At 48.1% G+C, this 17,160-nt stretch overlaps 1 protein-coding gene across 46 annotated transcripts in view; it reads right to left on the bottom strand.

The window, feature by feature from the left end:
- Positions 1 to 17,160, bottom strand: part of LOC144772242 (uncharacterized) — a 507,669-nt gene that overhangs the window by 231,327 nt on the left and 259,182 nt on the right. For all 46 annotated transcript variants that reach the window (XM_078656424.1, XM_078656425.1, XM_078656418.1 and 43 more), the window contains exon 14: positions 10,681 to 10,785. In XM_078656424.1, the coding sequence (XP_078512550.1) occupies positions 10,681 to 10,785 (105 nt within the window). The remainder of the gene's footprint in view (positions 1 to 10,680; positions 10,786 to 17,160) is intronic.

The raw sequence follows: 17,160 nt of genomic DNA, 5'->3' as shown, positions 1-17,160 counted from the left end.
AAGGCCCCCACCCTAGGGATCCAGAAACATGTCTCGTGGAGGCAGGCTGGTGTGTACCAGTCAGGGAACCCACCAGATGGTGGTCGTTTTTCAGGTGGGCATCTCTAAGATGCCCTCTGTGTGCATTTTTCATTAAATCTCACACTGGCATCAGTGTGGGTTTAACGTGCTGACTTCTCATTTTTCGGTGTAGCCATTATGGTGCTGTGGAGTTCGTAATGACAAGCTCCCAGCACCATATACTCTTAATGGCAGCACTGCACTTACAATGTCTAAGAATGGACTTAGACATTGTAGGGGTACAGGGTTCATGCACCTACCCTCGCCACTGGTATAGGGTACCCAGCAAGAGGGGGGACTAATCCATGCCAGGGCAGTGGGCTGTAGGCATGGAACACAGGGATGTGCGTGTGGGCGCGCGTGTGTGTGTGTGTGTGTGTGTGTGCGTGCGTGTGCGTGTGTGTATACACACACACAGGGCCTCTAACTGTTGCACAATAAGTGCTGCAGCCCTTAGATGTCTTCCCTGGTCACAGTGCCCTGGGTACTATTTACCAGGGGCTGACCTGTGGGTAGAGATGCCAATTGGGTTACTTTTGGGGAAAGAACACAGGCCCTGGGAACCTGATTGCCAGGTACCCAGGGCACATCAAGTCAAAGTGCATCAGTAGTCTGGCAAAAAATGGGGGGTACTGCAACAGAAACCCACTTTCCTACAGTTCGGTTTAGCAGTTTGTAGCCAAATGGCTATTACAGCTACCTCTCTTCACTTGGACAGGCCACAACGGGATGGGGGCCAGTCACAGGGACCACCAGGGTCCAGAGAGACTGTTACCTGGCAGGTTCAGCAGTCTCAGGGTCTTTTCTGAATTTTTATTCTGTACCCTAGTCCAACCAAGAAGTGTTTCTGATATGGAGATGAAGGATGCTGAAGAGATGCAGTGGGTATTTCTGGGGACACCCTGGTACCCATAAGCGTCAGGGGTCGTGCTGACCTCCGGACTCAAGCTCACACTCTGCAGCAGGGGAAGCTAGTGCAGGTATAGTATCCACTGGTCAACTGGTCTACAGGTGGCAGTGGCCTCAGCAGTTCCTTGCGGGTTAGTAAATCTTTTTCTTTGGGGGACCAGAGTCTACTTTGACTGCATATTTGGATCCCATGGACTTGGGGACCCCTCGGGAAGGTCAGGACTCAAGTCACCTAACTGGCAGTTCAGCATCCAGCGGAGGTCATGCAATTCTGGGCTCTCGAGCTGCTTCTGAAGCTTAACAGGAGACTAGCCATCTAACCACTGCAGGTCACTTTTCCGAGCTGCACAACTGGAGTGTTTTCATGAGAGGGCAGAGCAGCCACAGTCCTCTTTGCTGGCCCGTCGGGTGCAGTCCAGTCTGCGGTTCAGCCTCTCTTTGCTGGGTCAAGGGAGCAGCAGGGCAGTCCTTCTGTCTTCTTTCCAGGCCATTAGTGATCTGAGGACTATAGGTGTCGGGTGCCATCTTCTCATTTGCGGGAGGGGAGGACTCACCAGCAAATGGGGCAACAATTTCCACGAGGCAACCCTTCCCACTTTACTTCACTTACTGAGGGTTTGGCCACCAAACAATCCCAGGATACCCCTCTCTACCCAACTCTAAGACGGCCCAAGTCTTCTTCCCCCGTGAGGAGCCCTAGTCACACCCCTGGTGAGTACCCAGCACAATGAGCAACTCCTCCTGGAGAATCAGTTCTGTACTAGGTTTCCCCCCTTCGGAGGAGATGCCAGCTTGCCGGTCTACACTAAGAAGCAGGCAGGCGAAGGTGTGATTGCCATTTTATTTACTGAGGCAGTAGGCTCAATGAAGCTGGGACATCCGCGGCATCCTGCTGAAGGAGGTCACACCTCCTCCCGCAAGCAATCCTCTGTGTTCCCTGTTCCTGGGAGCGCCTCACACTTCCTAGCAGTGGCCAGGATCACATCACCAAGCCTGTGGACGAAGAGAAGCCCCAAGGAAACCCCAACGACCGCCCAGCATCTTCAGCATCCTGTATCCCTTGCATCAGTACAATTTCATTGAAGTCAATAGCAAAGGGTCATTGACATTGGACCTGGACTGGAGACCACTTTTCTTGACGAGATAGCAGTTTCTGTGGACCTTGCTGATCCTCTGACTAGTTCCCTGCTGGAGGTTGTTGCCTAAAGCAACTCTAAGTAACTGACTTATAGTTTCCCACGTTTTTCTTGAAAAGGTTCCTGTGCCAAATTGGTCGCATTTTCCAATGCTTGTTTGCGGTTGAGTGATGCATTATGCCATGTGAATTCTATATCTCGGGAAAACACTGCAGGATCCTTTTCATTTTGATGTCTGAAAAAGTATAAAAATCGAATCTATTCTTAGAAATTGGTGTCGGATCTCTTTAGTGTCCAGTTTCTTTCTTCTGCCATTGTTTTGGTGATGTTTAAAAGCTTCACACTTATTCCTTTGTGTAAGCCTGACTGTTCACAGACACAGACACACAAAATCGGACTGGTCCTAAAGGCGTTGCTGAGACTTTTACACAGTGAGGTTATACAACCACATCATGTAATGCACCCAATTTCCTCACTTCTGTGCCTAGTGGTGGAATTCAGAAATTCTGTTAACAGTAACATACAGTTGCTGGAAACACTGAGAATCCGCCAAGGGTGAGACATAGAAGGATAATGTTACTTACCCACTAAGCTTCTGTTCTTGTCGAGCTGTGGAGTCACATGCTGTGCATAGCTCGCCATCTAGTGTTGGGTCCGGATGTTTGCACTTCTTTTTCTCCGAAGAAGTCTTTCCAGTCATGAGGTAGGGGACTCCTTCTTTCGATGATAGTGCGCATGGGCATCGACTCCATTGTTAGATTGTTTGCCGCTGAGGGTGAGAATAGAGTAGGTGTAAAGAATAGAGATGTAACCGGGGAGGTGGGTGGGCGCATGTGACTCTACAGCTCTACATGCCAAGATGCTTACTGGGTAAGTAACATTATCCGTTCGAGGCATGCGAGTTGTAGATCACATGCTTTGCGTAGATTACACAGCAGTATCCTCCCAAAGCGGTGGCTAGCCTGTAGCTGTTGGAGTTGTCTGAAATAGTGTCTTAAGAACAGCTTGACCCACATTGGCTTGTTGTCTTGCTGACACATCTACACAATAATGTTTAGAGAAACATTACAGAGCAACCCAAGCTACGGTGGTTTGGCCTTACCGGATATCAGGGCTTACTATACGAGGCTCACCTTATTATAATTAACGAACGGAATCACGCACCAAGAGACCACCCCACCTATATGTTGGAGCGACTGCAATTTAGAGAACGCACACATTTACATTACCTTTATGGTGGCAAAGGCTGCAGCCGTCTCCTCCCAGCCACCCAACGAACAGTAGAGGCATGGAGACACGCAGAAAAGCAAATGAAATGGGATAAGAAGCCCACAAGGGAAACTCCTTTATGGGAGGGAACCAGGTCGAAGGAAACTGGAAAGCTGAGAGGTTTTAAGCAATGGGATCTGATAGGGATCTCTAAGGTGGGTGACGTTGGGTGACCACCTGGACCTGCTTCAGAACGGTCGCTCCACCACGCTCCTCCTGTTCATCAGCTGATACGCTCCCTGGTATCGTTATAGCGCGCTTTACACAGGACTGCTGTTACCTTGCATTATAGCGCCTCACACGCATAGCGCCACTGTCAATATCGGCCTCATTCAGCGCGACCTCGCTCAGGCTGTTGGAATCATTCTAGGCTTGACTGTGCATTTGATTTTAGAGCACTGCTCACGCGATCGTTTGTAATTGTGTTTCATTTAAACTGCGCATTTGCTCTGATTGTGCTGCTCACTCGTCGTATTTCTGTTGTTGCTGCCCCTGACTGCCTTTTCCTCTGACCCTCCATTTTGTTGTTGTTGATATCCCCTGGCCCGCCCCTCAGCCACACTACCGCCTCCCTGCTGCCCCTCCCACCCACGTTCATCGAGCCTTCCTCTCTCCCAGCCTAACTGTGACCACCTGGACCTGCTTCAGAACGGTCGCTCCACCACGCTCCTCCTGTTCATCAGCTGATACGCTCCCTGGTATCGTTATAGCGCGCTTTACACAGGACTGCTGTTACCTTGCATTATAGCGCCTCACACGCATAGCGCCACTGTCAATATCTGCCTCATTCAGCGCGACCTCGCTCAGGCTGTTGGAATCATTCTAGGCTTGTCTGTGCATTTGATTTTAGAGCACTGCTCACGCGATCGTTTGTAATTGTGTTTCATTTAAACTGCGCATTTGCTCTGATTGTGCTGCTCACTCGTCGTATTTCTGTTGTTGCTGCCCCTGACTGCCTTTTCCTCTGACCCTCCATTTTGCTGTTGTTGATATCCCCTGGCCCGCCCCTCAGCCACACTACCGCCTCCCTGCTGCCCCTCCCACGCTCCGCCCCATCCACTCTCCTTATATGGCTCATGTCCCAACGCGCAGCGTCCACACGCTACGGCCGCGCCGAAGGTGCGCCAAAGGTAAGCCCGTCTACGCCCGTCCGCGCCTGGACCGCGCCAAGCGCCAGACCCCCTGGTTCCCGTAATGCCCAGCCCACTCGCTTCACCTACGATGCCACCACCCTCCTAGCCCTTAACCCCGGCCGATCCCCCAACTGCGCCCAAGCCGCTCCTGGACACACCCATGGACCCTTCTCTTGCAACTCCTGCAAGTTCGACAGCACCAAAACCAACTCCTCATCCGCCAACACCATACAGAGACCTGACACCAACCACCTTAAATGCATCCTGCTCAACACCCGCTCAGTCCACAGACACGCCATCGACCTCTGGAATCTACTAGACACCATCTCACCAGACGTCGCCTTCCTAACAGAAACTTGGATGAATGCCTCTTCAGCCCCAGACATCACCATTGCCATCCCGGAAGGATACAAGATCATCCGCAAGGACCGCATCAAGCAAACAGAAGGAGGCATCGCTATCGTCCATAAGAATTCCATCCGCATCTCAACCAGCTCTGACGCCAACCTTGCCAACGCCAAACACCTCCACTTCCAGATCCACACCGACCCCAAGACCACACTCAGAGGCACCCTCCTCTACCGACCTCCAGGACCCCGTGCACAATTCAGGGACGACATCACTGACTTTATCACCCCACACGCCCTCCCCTCCGAGGACTACATTCTATTGGGAGACTTCAATTTTCACCTGGAAAAGAGCAATGACAGCAGCACCACCACCCTTCTGGACAATCTCGCCAACCTCGGACTCAAACAACTTGTCACTACCCCCACCCACATCGCAGGTCACACACTCAACCCTATCTTCACCTCCAGCAAACATGTCTCCTTCCGTCACACCACAGCTCTCCATTGGACGGACAATAGCTGCGTTCACTTTATCTACAAGAAGACCACAACCCACAACCATCCTCAACCTACTATGCGAAGAAACTGGAACAAAATCACCATCGATCAGATCTCTTCATCACTTCTTCAAAACCCCCCTGCCCACTCCTCAAACCCCGACCAAGCAGCAATTAACCTCTCCCAATGGCTATCCAACAGCGCCGACATCCTAGCACCGTTGAAAAAACGTCAAATCAAACTAGGCAGCAAAAACGCCTCCTGGTTTAAAGATGATCTTAAGAAATCGAAGAAACTCTGTCGCTCCCTTGAGAAGGCCTGGAAAAAAGACCCAAACACCAGCACCAGGGACGCCTTCAAAAACGCCACCCGCATACACCACCAACTCATCCGGTCTGCCAAGAAAACCGCATTCAAAGACCGACTAGATAACAACGCCCACAACAGCAAGGAATTATTCAACATCGTCAAAGAATTTACCAACCCATCAGCCAACTCCAACGACATCACCCCCTCCCAAGCCCTCTGCGACTCCCTAGCTTCCTTCTTCCACAACAAAATCGCAGACATCCATAACAGCTTCGACAACCGACCCGGAGACCAACCCACCCAACCTTCTGCAGAACCTTCACCCCCCTTGAACATCCTTAACCACTGGAACACAATCTCCACTGAGGACACCATCCGCCTGATGAACTCCATCCACTCCGGATCCCCCACAGACCCTTGCCCTCACCACATCTTCAACAAAGCAGACTCCATCATAGCACCACACCTACGAGATGTCATCAACTGCTCCCTCAACTCCGCCACCTTCCCGGAAAGCTGGAAACACGCAGAACTTAGCGCACTTCTGAAAAAACCCACAGCTGACCCCACCGAACTCAAAAACTACCGCCCCATCTCGCTTCTTCCATTCCCGGCCAAAGTCATCGAGAAAGCTGTCAACAACCAGCTCGCCACCTTCCTCGAAGCCAACAAATCCCTTGACTCCTCACAGTCTGGCTTCCGAGCCAAACACAGCACCGAGACCGCACTTATCGCAGCAACAGACGACATTCGAACTCTACTGGACAATGGAGACACAGTCGCCCTCATCCTCCTCTACCTCTCCGCTGCCTTCGACACAGTCTGTCATAGCACCCTCCTGCAACGCCTCAGAAACGTCGGAATCCAAGCAAAAGCACTGGAATGGATCACCTCGTTCCTTACCGGAAGAACCCAGAGAGTCCGCCTCCCACCATTCAAGTCAGCGGCCTCTGAAGTCATCTGCGGGGTGCCACAAGGATCGTCACTCAGCCCCACCCTCTTCAACGTATACATGAGTCCCCTCGCGACCATCGCACGCCAACACAACCTCAATATCATCTCCTACGCTGACGACACTCAACTGATCCTTTCACTCACCAAAGACCCTAACACCGCCAAAACCAATTTACACGAAGGAATGAAAGAAGTAGCCGAGTGGATGAAGCACAGCCGTCTGAAACTGAACTCAGACAAAACAGAAGTCCTCATCTTAGGCACCTCCCCCTCCGCCTGGGATGAATCTTGGTGGCCAGAGGCCCTTGGAAAAGCACCCATCCCGACGGATCACGCACGGAACCTGGGCGTCATCCTGGACTCCTCACTCTCGATGACCAGACAAGTCAACGCCGTTTCATCATCCTGCTTCAACATCCTTCGCATGCTCAAAAAAACATTTCGCTGGATCCCCACCGAAACTAGAAAAACGGTCACCCACGCACTGGTCACAAGCCGCCTGGACTACGGAAACACCCTATACGCCGGTACCACCGCAAAACTCCAGAAAAAACTCCAACGCATCCAGAACGCATCAGCCAGACTCATACTAGACATCCCGCGTAAAGAACACATCTCTGGTCACCTGAAAAACCTCCACTGGCTTCCCGTAAATAAAAGGATTACCTTCCGCCTCCTAACCCACGCACACAAAGCACTTTACGAACTTGGACCCGAATGCCTCAACACACGACTGTCCTTCTACTCTCCCTCCCGTCAGCTACGATCCTCCAACCAAGCCCTCGCCATTGTACCTCGCATCAACAAAACTACGATGGGTGGTAGATCCTTCTCCTACCTGGCAGCTAAAACCTGGAACTCACTTCCCACCCACCTTCGCCTTACTCAGAACCACCTAGCATTCAGAAAGCAACTCAAAACTTGGATATTCGACAAGTAATTCCCCACCCTTTCTCAAGCGCCTTGAGACCCTATGGGTATGTAGCGCGCTATATAAATCTTGACTTGACTTGATTTGACTTGACTTGACGTTACGGAAAATGGTACGTTGGCCCCGTTCACCTCGCTCCAAGCCACTTATCAACTTCACCAGACTCAATCCCACGCTTATCTTTGGCTGCACATGCCTGGCGAGCTGAAGGATTAGATGCTGAGACGCTGCCGGAATATGCCCCCTTAGAAGTCAGACTCCTACAGGAAGAGATTCTGAACCAAGCAATCACGTTAACATACAATACACAAATTAACAATATGCCCAACACACTAGGTAAACTTCGCACTAAATGGGAACTCACTACTGGTCCGTTAGAGGACACAACTGGGAGGCCGCCCTAATGAACCCACGTGAAGTAGAGATTAAGCTATGACTACCACGTATACAATACAAAATCCGACATAGGACCTACCTTGATAGAGCGAGACTACACGCTAGGGACAGGGCGGACAACCTGCCCTCGATGTCACACAGAACGAGGTACCTTTATACACACCCTCTGGGAATGCACCCGGATTCAAATATATTGGAATATGGTAGTGCAGGAATTAAACAGTATATTAGGGGCTCAGCTTGAGATGGAACCTCAATACCTTTTACTTTAACCAACAGCAACTTATGTCGCAGGAGAATTACCTCAGTTGGGATTCCCAGTCTCGCTGGATGGTGGTGACTGCTGGGCCGCGAGGAGTTTCGTTTCATCGCTCTCTCCCTCAAGGCCTTCAGGACACATGGCCCGGCAGTCCGAGACACCAGAGACAGACGAGATGGGGATCGGTGTCAGACATATCATGCGATTACAGGCACCGCACAGCTTGAAACCTGTTTTTCTCGGAGAAATCCCTCGCACACAAAGTGGAAATCTCTTTGAATTTGACAAGAGTCGAGAAAAAATCTGCCACAAAGTGGCAGAGGGGTAGTTCTGCCCGGATCGCTGCTTAAATGGCACAGAAAGAAAAGAACAGAAGTCCGCGCACCTGGGTGGTGCCTTTATATGCACCGCAACGTCATAACCGATGCTACCGACGCTGACGTCACGCGGAACCAAATGGAGCCACCCGACACTGTGCACAAGAGGTATTGCTAAGCAAAAGTTTCCGGATCCAGCCTGATGCCTGTGAAATTCAAAGGTAAAGAATCTGCAGCTAGAAGTCTCGATCAGGTAGAACCAATTACAGACCAAACCAACAGATAGAGGAAAATTGTACAGCGTGTTAATCCATAAGAGATTCATGCTAGAAAACTGTGGCATACTTTGGCAGTCTCAAACAAAACTCTGCTACAAACTTCAGTGAGTTTATTGCTTGGGTTAAGCTATGTTTAAACAACAAGGCATCCAAGGGATCTAGTTGGCTGTCAAAGTAGCAGCATATATCTCTATTCCATCTAAAGGACTCCAGACGCAATTTCTCCTGAGATTGCACGAAATAAACAGCTAAGACCAGTTTAGGTTTAAATGTAGGCTATCTGGTTTTAGGTTTAAACCTATAATAACTGATAAAACCCCACTGAAAGGAAAATAGCCATCACTGGTGTAAACATATAAGCACTGAAAAAACACATTTGAAACCACAAACTAAGTGCCATTCATAGAAAAGAAAAGATGAGTAAAAGAGTCATTTTTACTTCTTCCTGAAGGGGCCAATACAATGTGACTTTGTTATACAAGGTAGCATCAAGAAAGACTGGGCTAACGTTATTCTGCTGGAGTTTGTTGTTTAGGGATGTCACTAAAACATTGTCTCTTCTTCCTTCTGCTTTTTTCAGTTTTGTGGTCTTTGGTCTAATGATGCAGTGTTTAGAAGCATGTTTTATGTCTTATTTAGTTATTTTATAAACTGTAGAGACTCTGGAAATATCAAAATCATATTTGAAATGTTGGTTACCTTTGATTTCACGGATAGGTAAAATGGCTGGTTTCCTAAGAAGCTTTCCTAATATGTACAATCACATTTACCCACAGACAGAGAATGGGTGAAATCCTTTGATACATCAGCCCCCTTTTCTAGTGAGTCAGTATTGATTGTAAGTGATTTGCCAAACACCCCAATCTTTAAACATTCAATGCAAGATGTAGTAACAGGTATATGTGAAAAGAATGTTGTCACCAAGCATCTGAGATAGTGGTGAAAACACGACACCAGGCGTTTGGTAAACATGGAATGCAGTGTCACTTGGAATGCTGCTGAAAAAAGTTCTTTCCAAGTTCAATAAACATTGGAGTGATATTGTTTGTATTTGCAGTAATTCAGCTACGTATATGAAAAAGTTGTATGATGGCCTGTCAAAATCGATACCTGAGCTGAAGTGCTTCCCTGTAGAGATCTTTGCCACTTGTAGATGTAATGCTGAAAGCATCTTTACAATCTTCAGAGTTAATGAAGAATGCTATTGACTTTGTATTCCATTCTGGTGCCGAGAAAATGTATTTGGACATCATATACCCTGTCCATATGCTACCTATACACATGCACTATCAGTGCAGAAAGCAAGCAATAATTACAATTAAATTAAAATTCCATAAACACCGGAAAAACACAATTTCATTTGTTTTTAATGGCACGCAAATGTGTAACCACTGATAACCACTGTTTTTTAAGGTATTGAAAAAACTGAAAGAACCCCACCAGAAATTACCAAAAATAGAAACTGAAAACAGGAAAGCCTATTTATATGTAAGCCTCAATCCAGGCTGAAAAATCCCTCTCTTCCAATAGGGCAGGTAAAGCCTGCGCCAGATCCAGCACATTCAACAGTTGTCCACGTACAGGGAGATTGTTTCCAGCTTGGAAGCATAATGATTGTATTTACCATTTTCTTATCAACATATATTTGTCTTTGGCTTTCACAAAACCACCCACTGGTTCTTGAGTAGTAACTCCAAAGCATAGCTCACAACCTTGCACTGATATTTGTATTTATTGACAAAGATTGCAGTTATTATAATCCTGCCCTTTTTTCACAATACAAATTAGTTCACTTTGTGTGGCTTCAACAACGAGAAAACTATCTCCAATATAACAGCAAATGTTGCTCACACACCACTGTTAAGCAAATAAAATACATACATGACTTGACTTTCTTTTTTCTTTCCTTATTCATCTCCTTCGGGAGCAGTGGCTTCTTGGCAACAGGAAAGCACGATGAAATCCCAGATTTAGCAAATGGATCAGCTAAAAGAAAGGCAGAATATACAGGAGAAAGTAAACTTAATAGTAGATTAGAAGGACTCCGCGCTTGGTGGACGGGTGAGGGGTAGGAGTGCACTTCAGATTTTGCCTGAAATAAATTGGCAGCCTAGTGCCTATAGGCAGGTTACAAAATGGTACTTTATAATCAATCACCAACACTGGGAAGATGACAGTAAGAATCCTAGAATATTGTCTAAGTTGTTTGAAAAGTTTAAAGCCCCACTACAGAACAAGTGGCACTTCACAGACACGCTCACGTTTGGACTGGAGCAGCTCAGGCAACTGAGGTTTAAAGAGCCACAGCCAACTCTTTGGCCGTCAATGCGGGAAGATTTGGGGCAATAAGCCACTCTCACTGCTAAGCCAGAAATGTATAGACATCTTTACATTTTATGCAACACTACTTCTATCTACTTTGGGCATTAAAGGTTTAGCTGTCCAAGCAGGTATTTATCCCACCCAAGCTTAGTTTATAACAAACTTTGAAAACATTGAAAAAAAGCTCCAAGGAGATGTTTTTTTGCCTAAAACTACAATACATCAAAAAGCTGTTGTGATTTTTATGTGGCGTGTTCGTGAGACTTCACCACGTAATAATAGTGCAATATGTATCGGGTACAGTTAGATAAACCCTTAGCTCAGTCCTTGGTAACTGTGGCACAGAGAAGCTGGCTTAATCGAAGGAACATCTGTAAAGCATTTAGAAGTATCAAAACAGTCAATAAGTAGGAAACACTACAGAATAAAATCTGACACCAATTTTAAAAAATGAGTACATTTTCATCTTAACATAGAACCCCAAAAATCTATTGAAGGAAATCGGAGAAACACATTTTAAAGGCAAGTAAATCACTGTAGTTCATTCTTCGGCAATGCAATAAATCTTTGTAAGCTGGCTCTGTATATACTATACTATACCAAAGTGAGGTATAGTGTGCACAGAGTCCAGTGCACCCCCAGAGGTAGGCAGCGGTAAAGTTAGATAGCACCTCACTCTCTGATTGTGGTACTGTGGTCGAGCAGTAAGGCAGTATCAGAGGTCAATGTTAGGAATTCACACACTCAAAGACTGAACTTCAGACCAATTGTTTTTGTATGAACATATTCTTTTCGTTTTTTTATTTTCTAGAACCAAGGAAGCCTGGCACAGGTAAGCAGTAAATACTTCACAGTAGTAATGCAGTTTGTAAACAGTTTGAATTGAAATTGTATATGCAGGATGGTAGCAGAGAAATGCAATACTTTATAAATACAGTACATAGACTTGAATGGACTTTTCAGTAAAATTACAGGTAAGTTACTTTTTAGATTACTTTTCTACTCAGAGTAGTATACCTGGATACTACTCTGGGACATTTCCTATACACAGTTAAGTAAAATCGTGTTGATTAAATAGTAGAATTCGAAATAATTTCTTAGGTTTTCAAACTCCACATTTTTTCCAAGAATAATAGTCAATGTTATCCTATGGAGGAAAATAGAGTTATTGGTTTTGAGGTAAGTATTTGGTAGTGGGAGTTGAGGTTCTGGGGTAGACTCGGGGGTCCCCCAGCGTCAGGGATGCACTCTAGTTACACCCTCAGCGGCACTAGGGCGGCCGGGTGCAGAGTGCTGAGGCCCAATGTTATCCAATGGGGGATACGGGGCCTCCGGTTGGTGGCTGCTGACTAGAAGGCCACTTGGTTGTGGGAGCAAAGTTCCTGGACTTTAGCTCAGGGCAAATGAGGAAGCAAAGTAGCACCAAAGGTGCACCTTCAGCGGCATTAGGGAGGGCGGGTGCAGGGTGCTGTTTCGGCATTGGGCGCCCTGTTTGCAATGGGGAAACTTAGGTTTGCAAAGGCACTGCAGGCCTGGGGACGAAGGTCTTCTTGGTGTGACCACCACTTCGAGAGGTAAATTGGGAAGCTGGGGGTTGGTTAGGCACCGTTGGTTTGGCCACCCAAGGCCAGAGGGAAGTCAGGTGCAGGGGTGCCTTTGGGGTCGGATCTTCTTACCAGCTCCTGATTGCGGTTGGGGGGACCTTCCGGATTTAGACTGCAGGCGTCAGCTGGAGGCTTGAGGCAGGTCAGGGGCGCCGGATCTCGGGTTATGATTGAGTTTGCGCTGTGACTGCAGGTGCAGAGTGAGGCGGATCCGCGGTGTCCGTCCGGAACCTGAAGTTGCAGATTAACAAGTCCAGTGTTACGTTATATTAGCAGGTATTTGTAGAGCGCACAGATACTCCAAGGAGTGTCCTGGCACTATGAAAAAACCCAGCAACACAGAGCAAAGTACAACAAAACGGGAGCCAAGTTTTTAATTGTCTCCTGAAAGTGAAGAGATCGTGGACCTGTCTAAGAGAGAGGGGCAGGCTATTCCAAAGGCGTGAAGCCACCACTTGAAAAGATCTGCCCCCTATCTGAGAGAGCCGTATCCTAGGGGTAATGGTCAGAAACTGGCCAGAAGACATCAAGGTTCGGCGTGGAGTATAGTGCTGGAATCTTTCCCCAAGTTATGGGGCACCTATTTTATGGAAGGCTTTAAAAACCAGCACTAACGTTTTAAAATGAATCCTCTTCCTCGCTGGAAGCCAGTGTAAAGAAGACAGAATAGGGGTTGTGCGGGTTCTCGGCCCAGCCAAAAGAATGGCTCTGGCCGCCACAATTTGGATTGCCTGGAGGAGGACAATTAAGTAATCAGGAAGGCCTAGGTATAAGGCGTTTACTTAGTCCAGTCTTGATACCACCAAGGTCTGGACTACTGTCGTACTGTGAGAGACTGGAAGCAGGGGGAGAAAGTTCCTTAGCATTCGCAGTAATCCAAAGTAGGTCCCAGCCACTGCTTGAATCTGCGCCTTAATTGAAAGAGTTGTCAAATTTGACCCCCAGGTTTTTCACGGTGTTGACAGACGTAGCGTGGGGGTGGGGGGCATGTTTTGTGGCTACCAGTTGCACCATATTGCACAGGGATGGGAGCCGAAGAACATAATCTCTGACTTTTCAGAGTTGCACTTCAATTGATTTTGCCTAAGCCAAGAGAACACCTCTGACAGACAGGTGTCAATCCCATTACCATTGAACTCGGTGCCCTTCTCACAAGTTAACAGCAATTGTGTGTCATCAGCATATGACACTATTTTTGCCCCGTGTTTCTCGGCGAGAAGCGCCAGCGGAGCCATATACAAATTAAACAATGTTGGGTTGAGAATTGAGACCTGTGGGACCCCGACATTCATGGGGGGGATGGAAGCCGAGAAAGGTGGAGACCAAATAGTTTGCTGTCGGTTATTTAAGAAGGAGTCGAACCATGAGAGTACCATGCCTCCAATACCACCCTCTTCGAGCCTTCTTAGTAGTCCAATGTGGGGCACGGTATCGAAGGCCGCGGAGAGGTCCGACACCACCAAAACTGCGTTGCCTCCTTTGTCAAGTGTGGTTTTAATGATTTCAGCTACTTCTAATAGGGCTGTTTCCGTGCTGCAATTGGTTCTAAAGCCCGATGAGTAATATTTTACAATGTTGAAGAGTTCTCTGCTTTTATTCCTAGCCTGCTCGATTTTAGTGGACAAATAGAGTTTCTTCCCATCACAAACTTTCCTGTAGTGATCTTTCAAGGCCCGTTTATAAACAGCTTTATCCATGGTTTTACAATTTTTTTTTTTTTGGTAGAGTTTTATATAGCGCGAACTAGACCCAAACTGAATCAGGTATCAGAGCGCTTTACATAGCACAAGTTACGTTTTTACATGAGAACACACACTTTCATTTTTAGGCACGGGGAGATTAAGTGTTTTGCCCAGAATCACAGGAGGTTTTGGCGTCGTTACCGAGACTCGAACCCAGATCCCCAGGTCCGAGGTCGAGCGCCTTAGCCGTTAGGTGAACTCCTCTCCCCGATTAGTTCGCAGGACCCTTTCCAGGCGTTTGCACGCACTTTTGCTATTCCTGAGGGCCTCAGTGAACCAAGGGGCTGAGGCTCTATTCGTTTTTCGCAGCCCGTGTGGTGGGAGGGGCCAGTTCGAAGGAACAGAGTTGAGGCCAATTCTCTAAGTATAGTGCATCTCTTTCCAGGTTTCCACTATGGGGTATTGGGTGAAGACGGAGTACACTCTGCAAAGCCTCAGGGGTGATCAGATGAAAAGGCCTAGAACTGCTTGCCCGAGGTTTCCCATGTGTTTGGGGCTGCCCAACTCCCTGCGCACTCTAAAGCTTAGCAAACAATGGTCCGACCAAGCTATAGGGAGGGGCGCATCCATTTCAATCTGGTTAGAAGAAAACACCTGGTCCAGTGTGTGCCCTTTTTCATGGGTGGGGAGGTGGACATACGGGGTCATATTAAGTATGTCAAAAGATTCACATAACCACCAAGACTCAAGTTCCGTGGGGTCATCCATGTAGGTATTAAAATCACCAAGAACTAGGCAGTGACTGTATTTGGCAGCAATAGGGGAGATGGCGTGGCTGATAGACTCCAAGAATTTTCCAGCCGGCCCTGGCAGGCAATAAATTAGTACCCCCGCAATGGACTGATGGGCCGAGACAGTAAGTAAAAAAGCCCAAGCTCTCCGCCCCCTCTCCACAGTCGGCTGAGGGAACTCCTAAAAATGAGGGCCACACCCCCACCCCTCCCCTCGGGTCAGTCCTTCCTAAGGTTCTAATAGCCCGGAGGGATCACATTTGCGATAATAGGGTTGGAGGCTTCTGTTAGCCAAGTTTCAGTTAAAAACACCAAGTAGGGGGTTAAGTCTATTAGCAAGTCATGTAACTGAAACTCATGTTATATACTGAGTGGGAATCAAGAAGGAAGGCCTTCAAATGCTTGCCTTCCCCGCGCAGCTGGTCGACGTGGGTGCCAATATTATGGTTCTCATTACGTTCCCTAAAGTATTTACATGCAAGATCGTTTGCAGCCAACTGAACAGGGAGGTGGGGGCTGCAGCTCACACACCTACCAATGTTCAGGAGCTCGTCTCTGCAATATTTGAAGTGGCATAACTCCCCGTTTGGATAACCGGCAGCGTTTCCTGCGCCGGCCGCATCCGGTACGCTGACGGGTGCAGATGGGCTTGCCTTAGGCGCCTCAAAGGCGCAGCCGCTGCTCGTGCCCACTGCGCGGACGCTCAGCATCCCACTTTATGGTCTCCAGTGTACCAACAACTAGACTGCACAGACTAGGAAAAATGGCGGTGTCAGTTCAAAATGCGACCCACAATTAAGGATTCAACCCCTGCTCATCTTCCCTCACATTCCAACTGACCAAAGATTTCTGAAATTAAACATTCAGCAATCCAATAATAAAATACTATCAAATTTAAAAGGTTCATTCTATTTTTAAAAGCAACTAAAAGGATAAAGAGACTGATGTGCAAACTAGCAACAAAAAAAAGCAGCTCTTCAACAGAGCAGCGTGCAGTAACTGCTGTGTTACGGGGTCTGGTCACGGGAGAGACAGTCTCTGAGGTTGAAGGCAAGCAGATCCTCCGGGGGTTTCGAGTTTGCAGGACACAGGCCGGTAGGGCTGGGGACAAGTCAATGGGTGTGTTCCTTCTTGTTAGCTTCTGCACGGCTGTTCAGTCCTTCATCTCTTGTCGCAGATTCTTGTCTGCTTTCTAGGGTCAGGGCTGACCCTAAATACTGTACTTAGGGGCGATTTAGGGGTTTCTAGGTCAGTAGCTAATGGGCTACTGACCTTAGGGTGACTACGCCCTTGGTGTGCTTACCCCACGTGGGGGAGTGAGCACAATTCCTAATCCTGATTGGGTAGTGCCTGCCATCTGCAAGATGGCGGACACTGAAGAGTGGGCTTCACTTCGCCTTCCCCACCAGAGGGGTGGAGTTGGCAGAGGTGGGCAGACCTTCTGCGCTAGCTAGTTTTTCCTGCATGTCTTCCCACTGAAAAGGAGGGGAGACAGGAAGGGGACCTGCTCCTGATAGCAGGAGAGGCTGGGGGCCGCATTACAAAGGCTGCCAGACCTTTGAAGCTCGCCTGCCACAGATGGCTCTTCCTGGCCTGAGGGAGGTGTGAACACCTCCGCCCAGGAAATGCTTTGTTTCTGGGCTCAGGGAGCGAAGGCTCCCACCATAAGGGTGCAGGAACATGTCTTGTGGTGGCAGGATGGTGTGTACCAGTCAGGGAACCCACCAAAGGCTGGTCGTTTTTCAGGGGGCATCTCCCTCTGTGTGCATTTGTTATTAAATCTCACACAGGCATCAGTGTGGGTTTATATCCAACGTAGAGGGACAGGGGTGGAGGGACAATATTTAGAGGGGTCCAGTGTGCACGTCCCACAAGATACAGTTCAACACTGATGCACAGAGTTCCCCTGGGGGATGTATGTGTGTGAGTGATCTATCCACCTCTCTCCAAGGGTGGTTGTGT

This window comes from Lissotriton helveticus, chromosome 8 (genome assembly GCF_964261635.1).
Source record: "Lissotriton helveticus chromosome 8, aLisHel1.1, whole genome shotgun sequence".
Taxonomy (NCBI): domain Eukaryota; kingdom Metazoa; phylum Chordata; class Amphibia; order Caudata; family Salamandridae; genus Lissotriton; species Lissotriton helveticus.
Note: the sequence above shows the minus strand (reverse complement) of the source record. Positions and strands in the feature narration are given on the sequence as shown.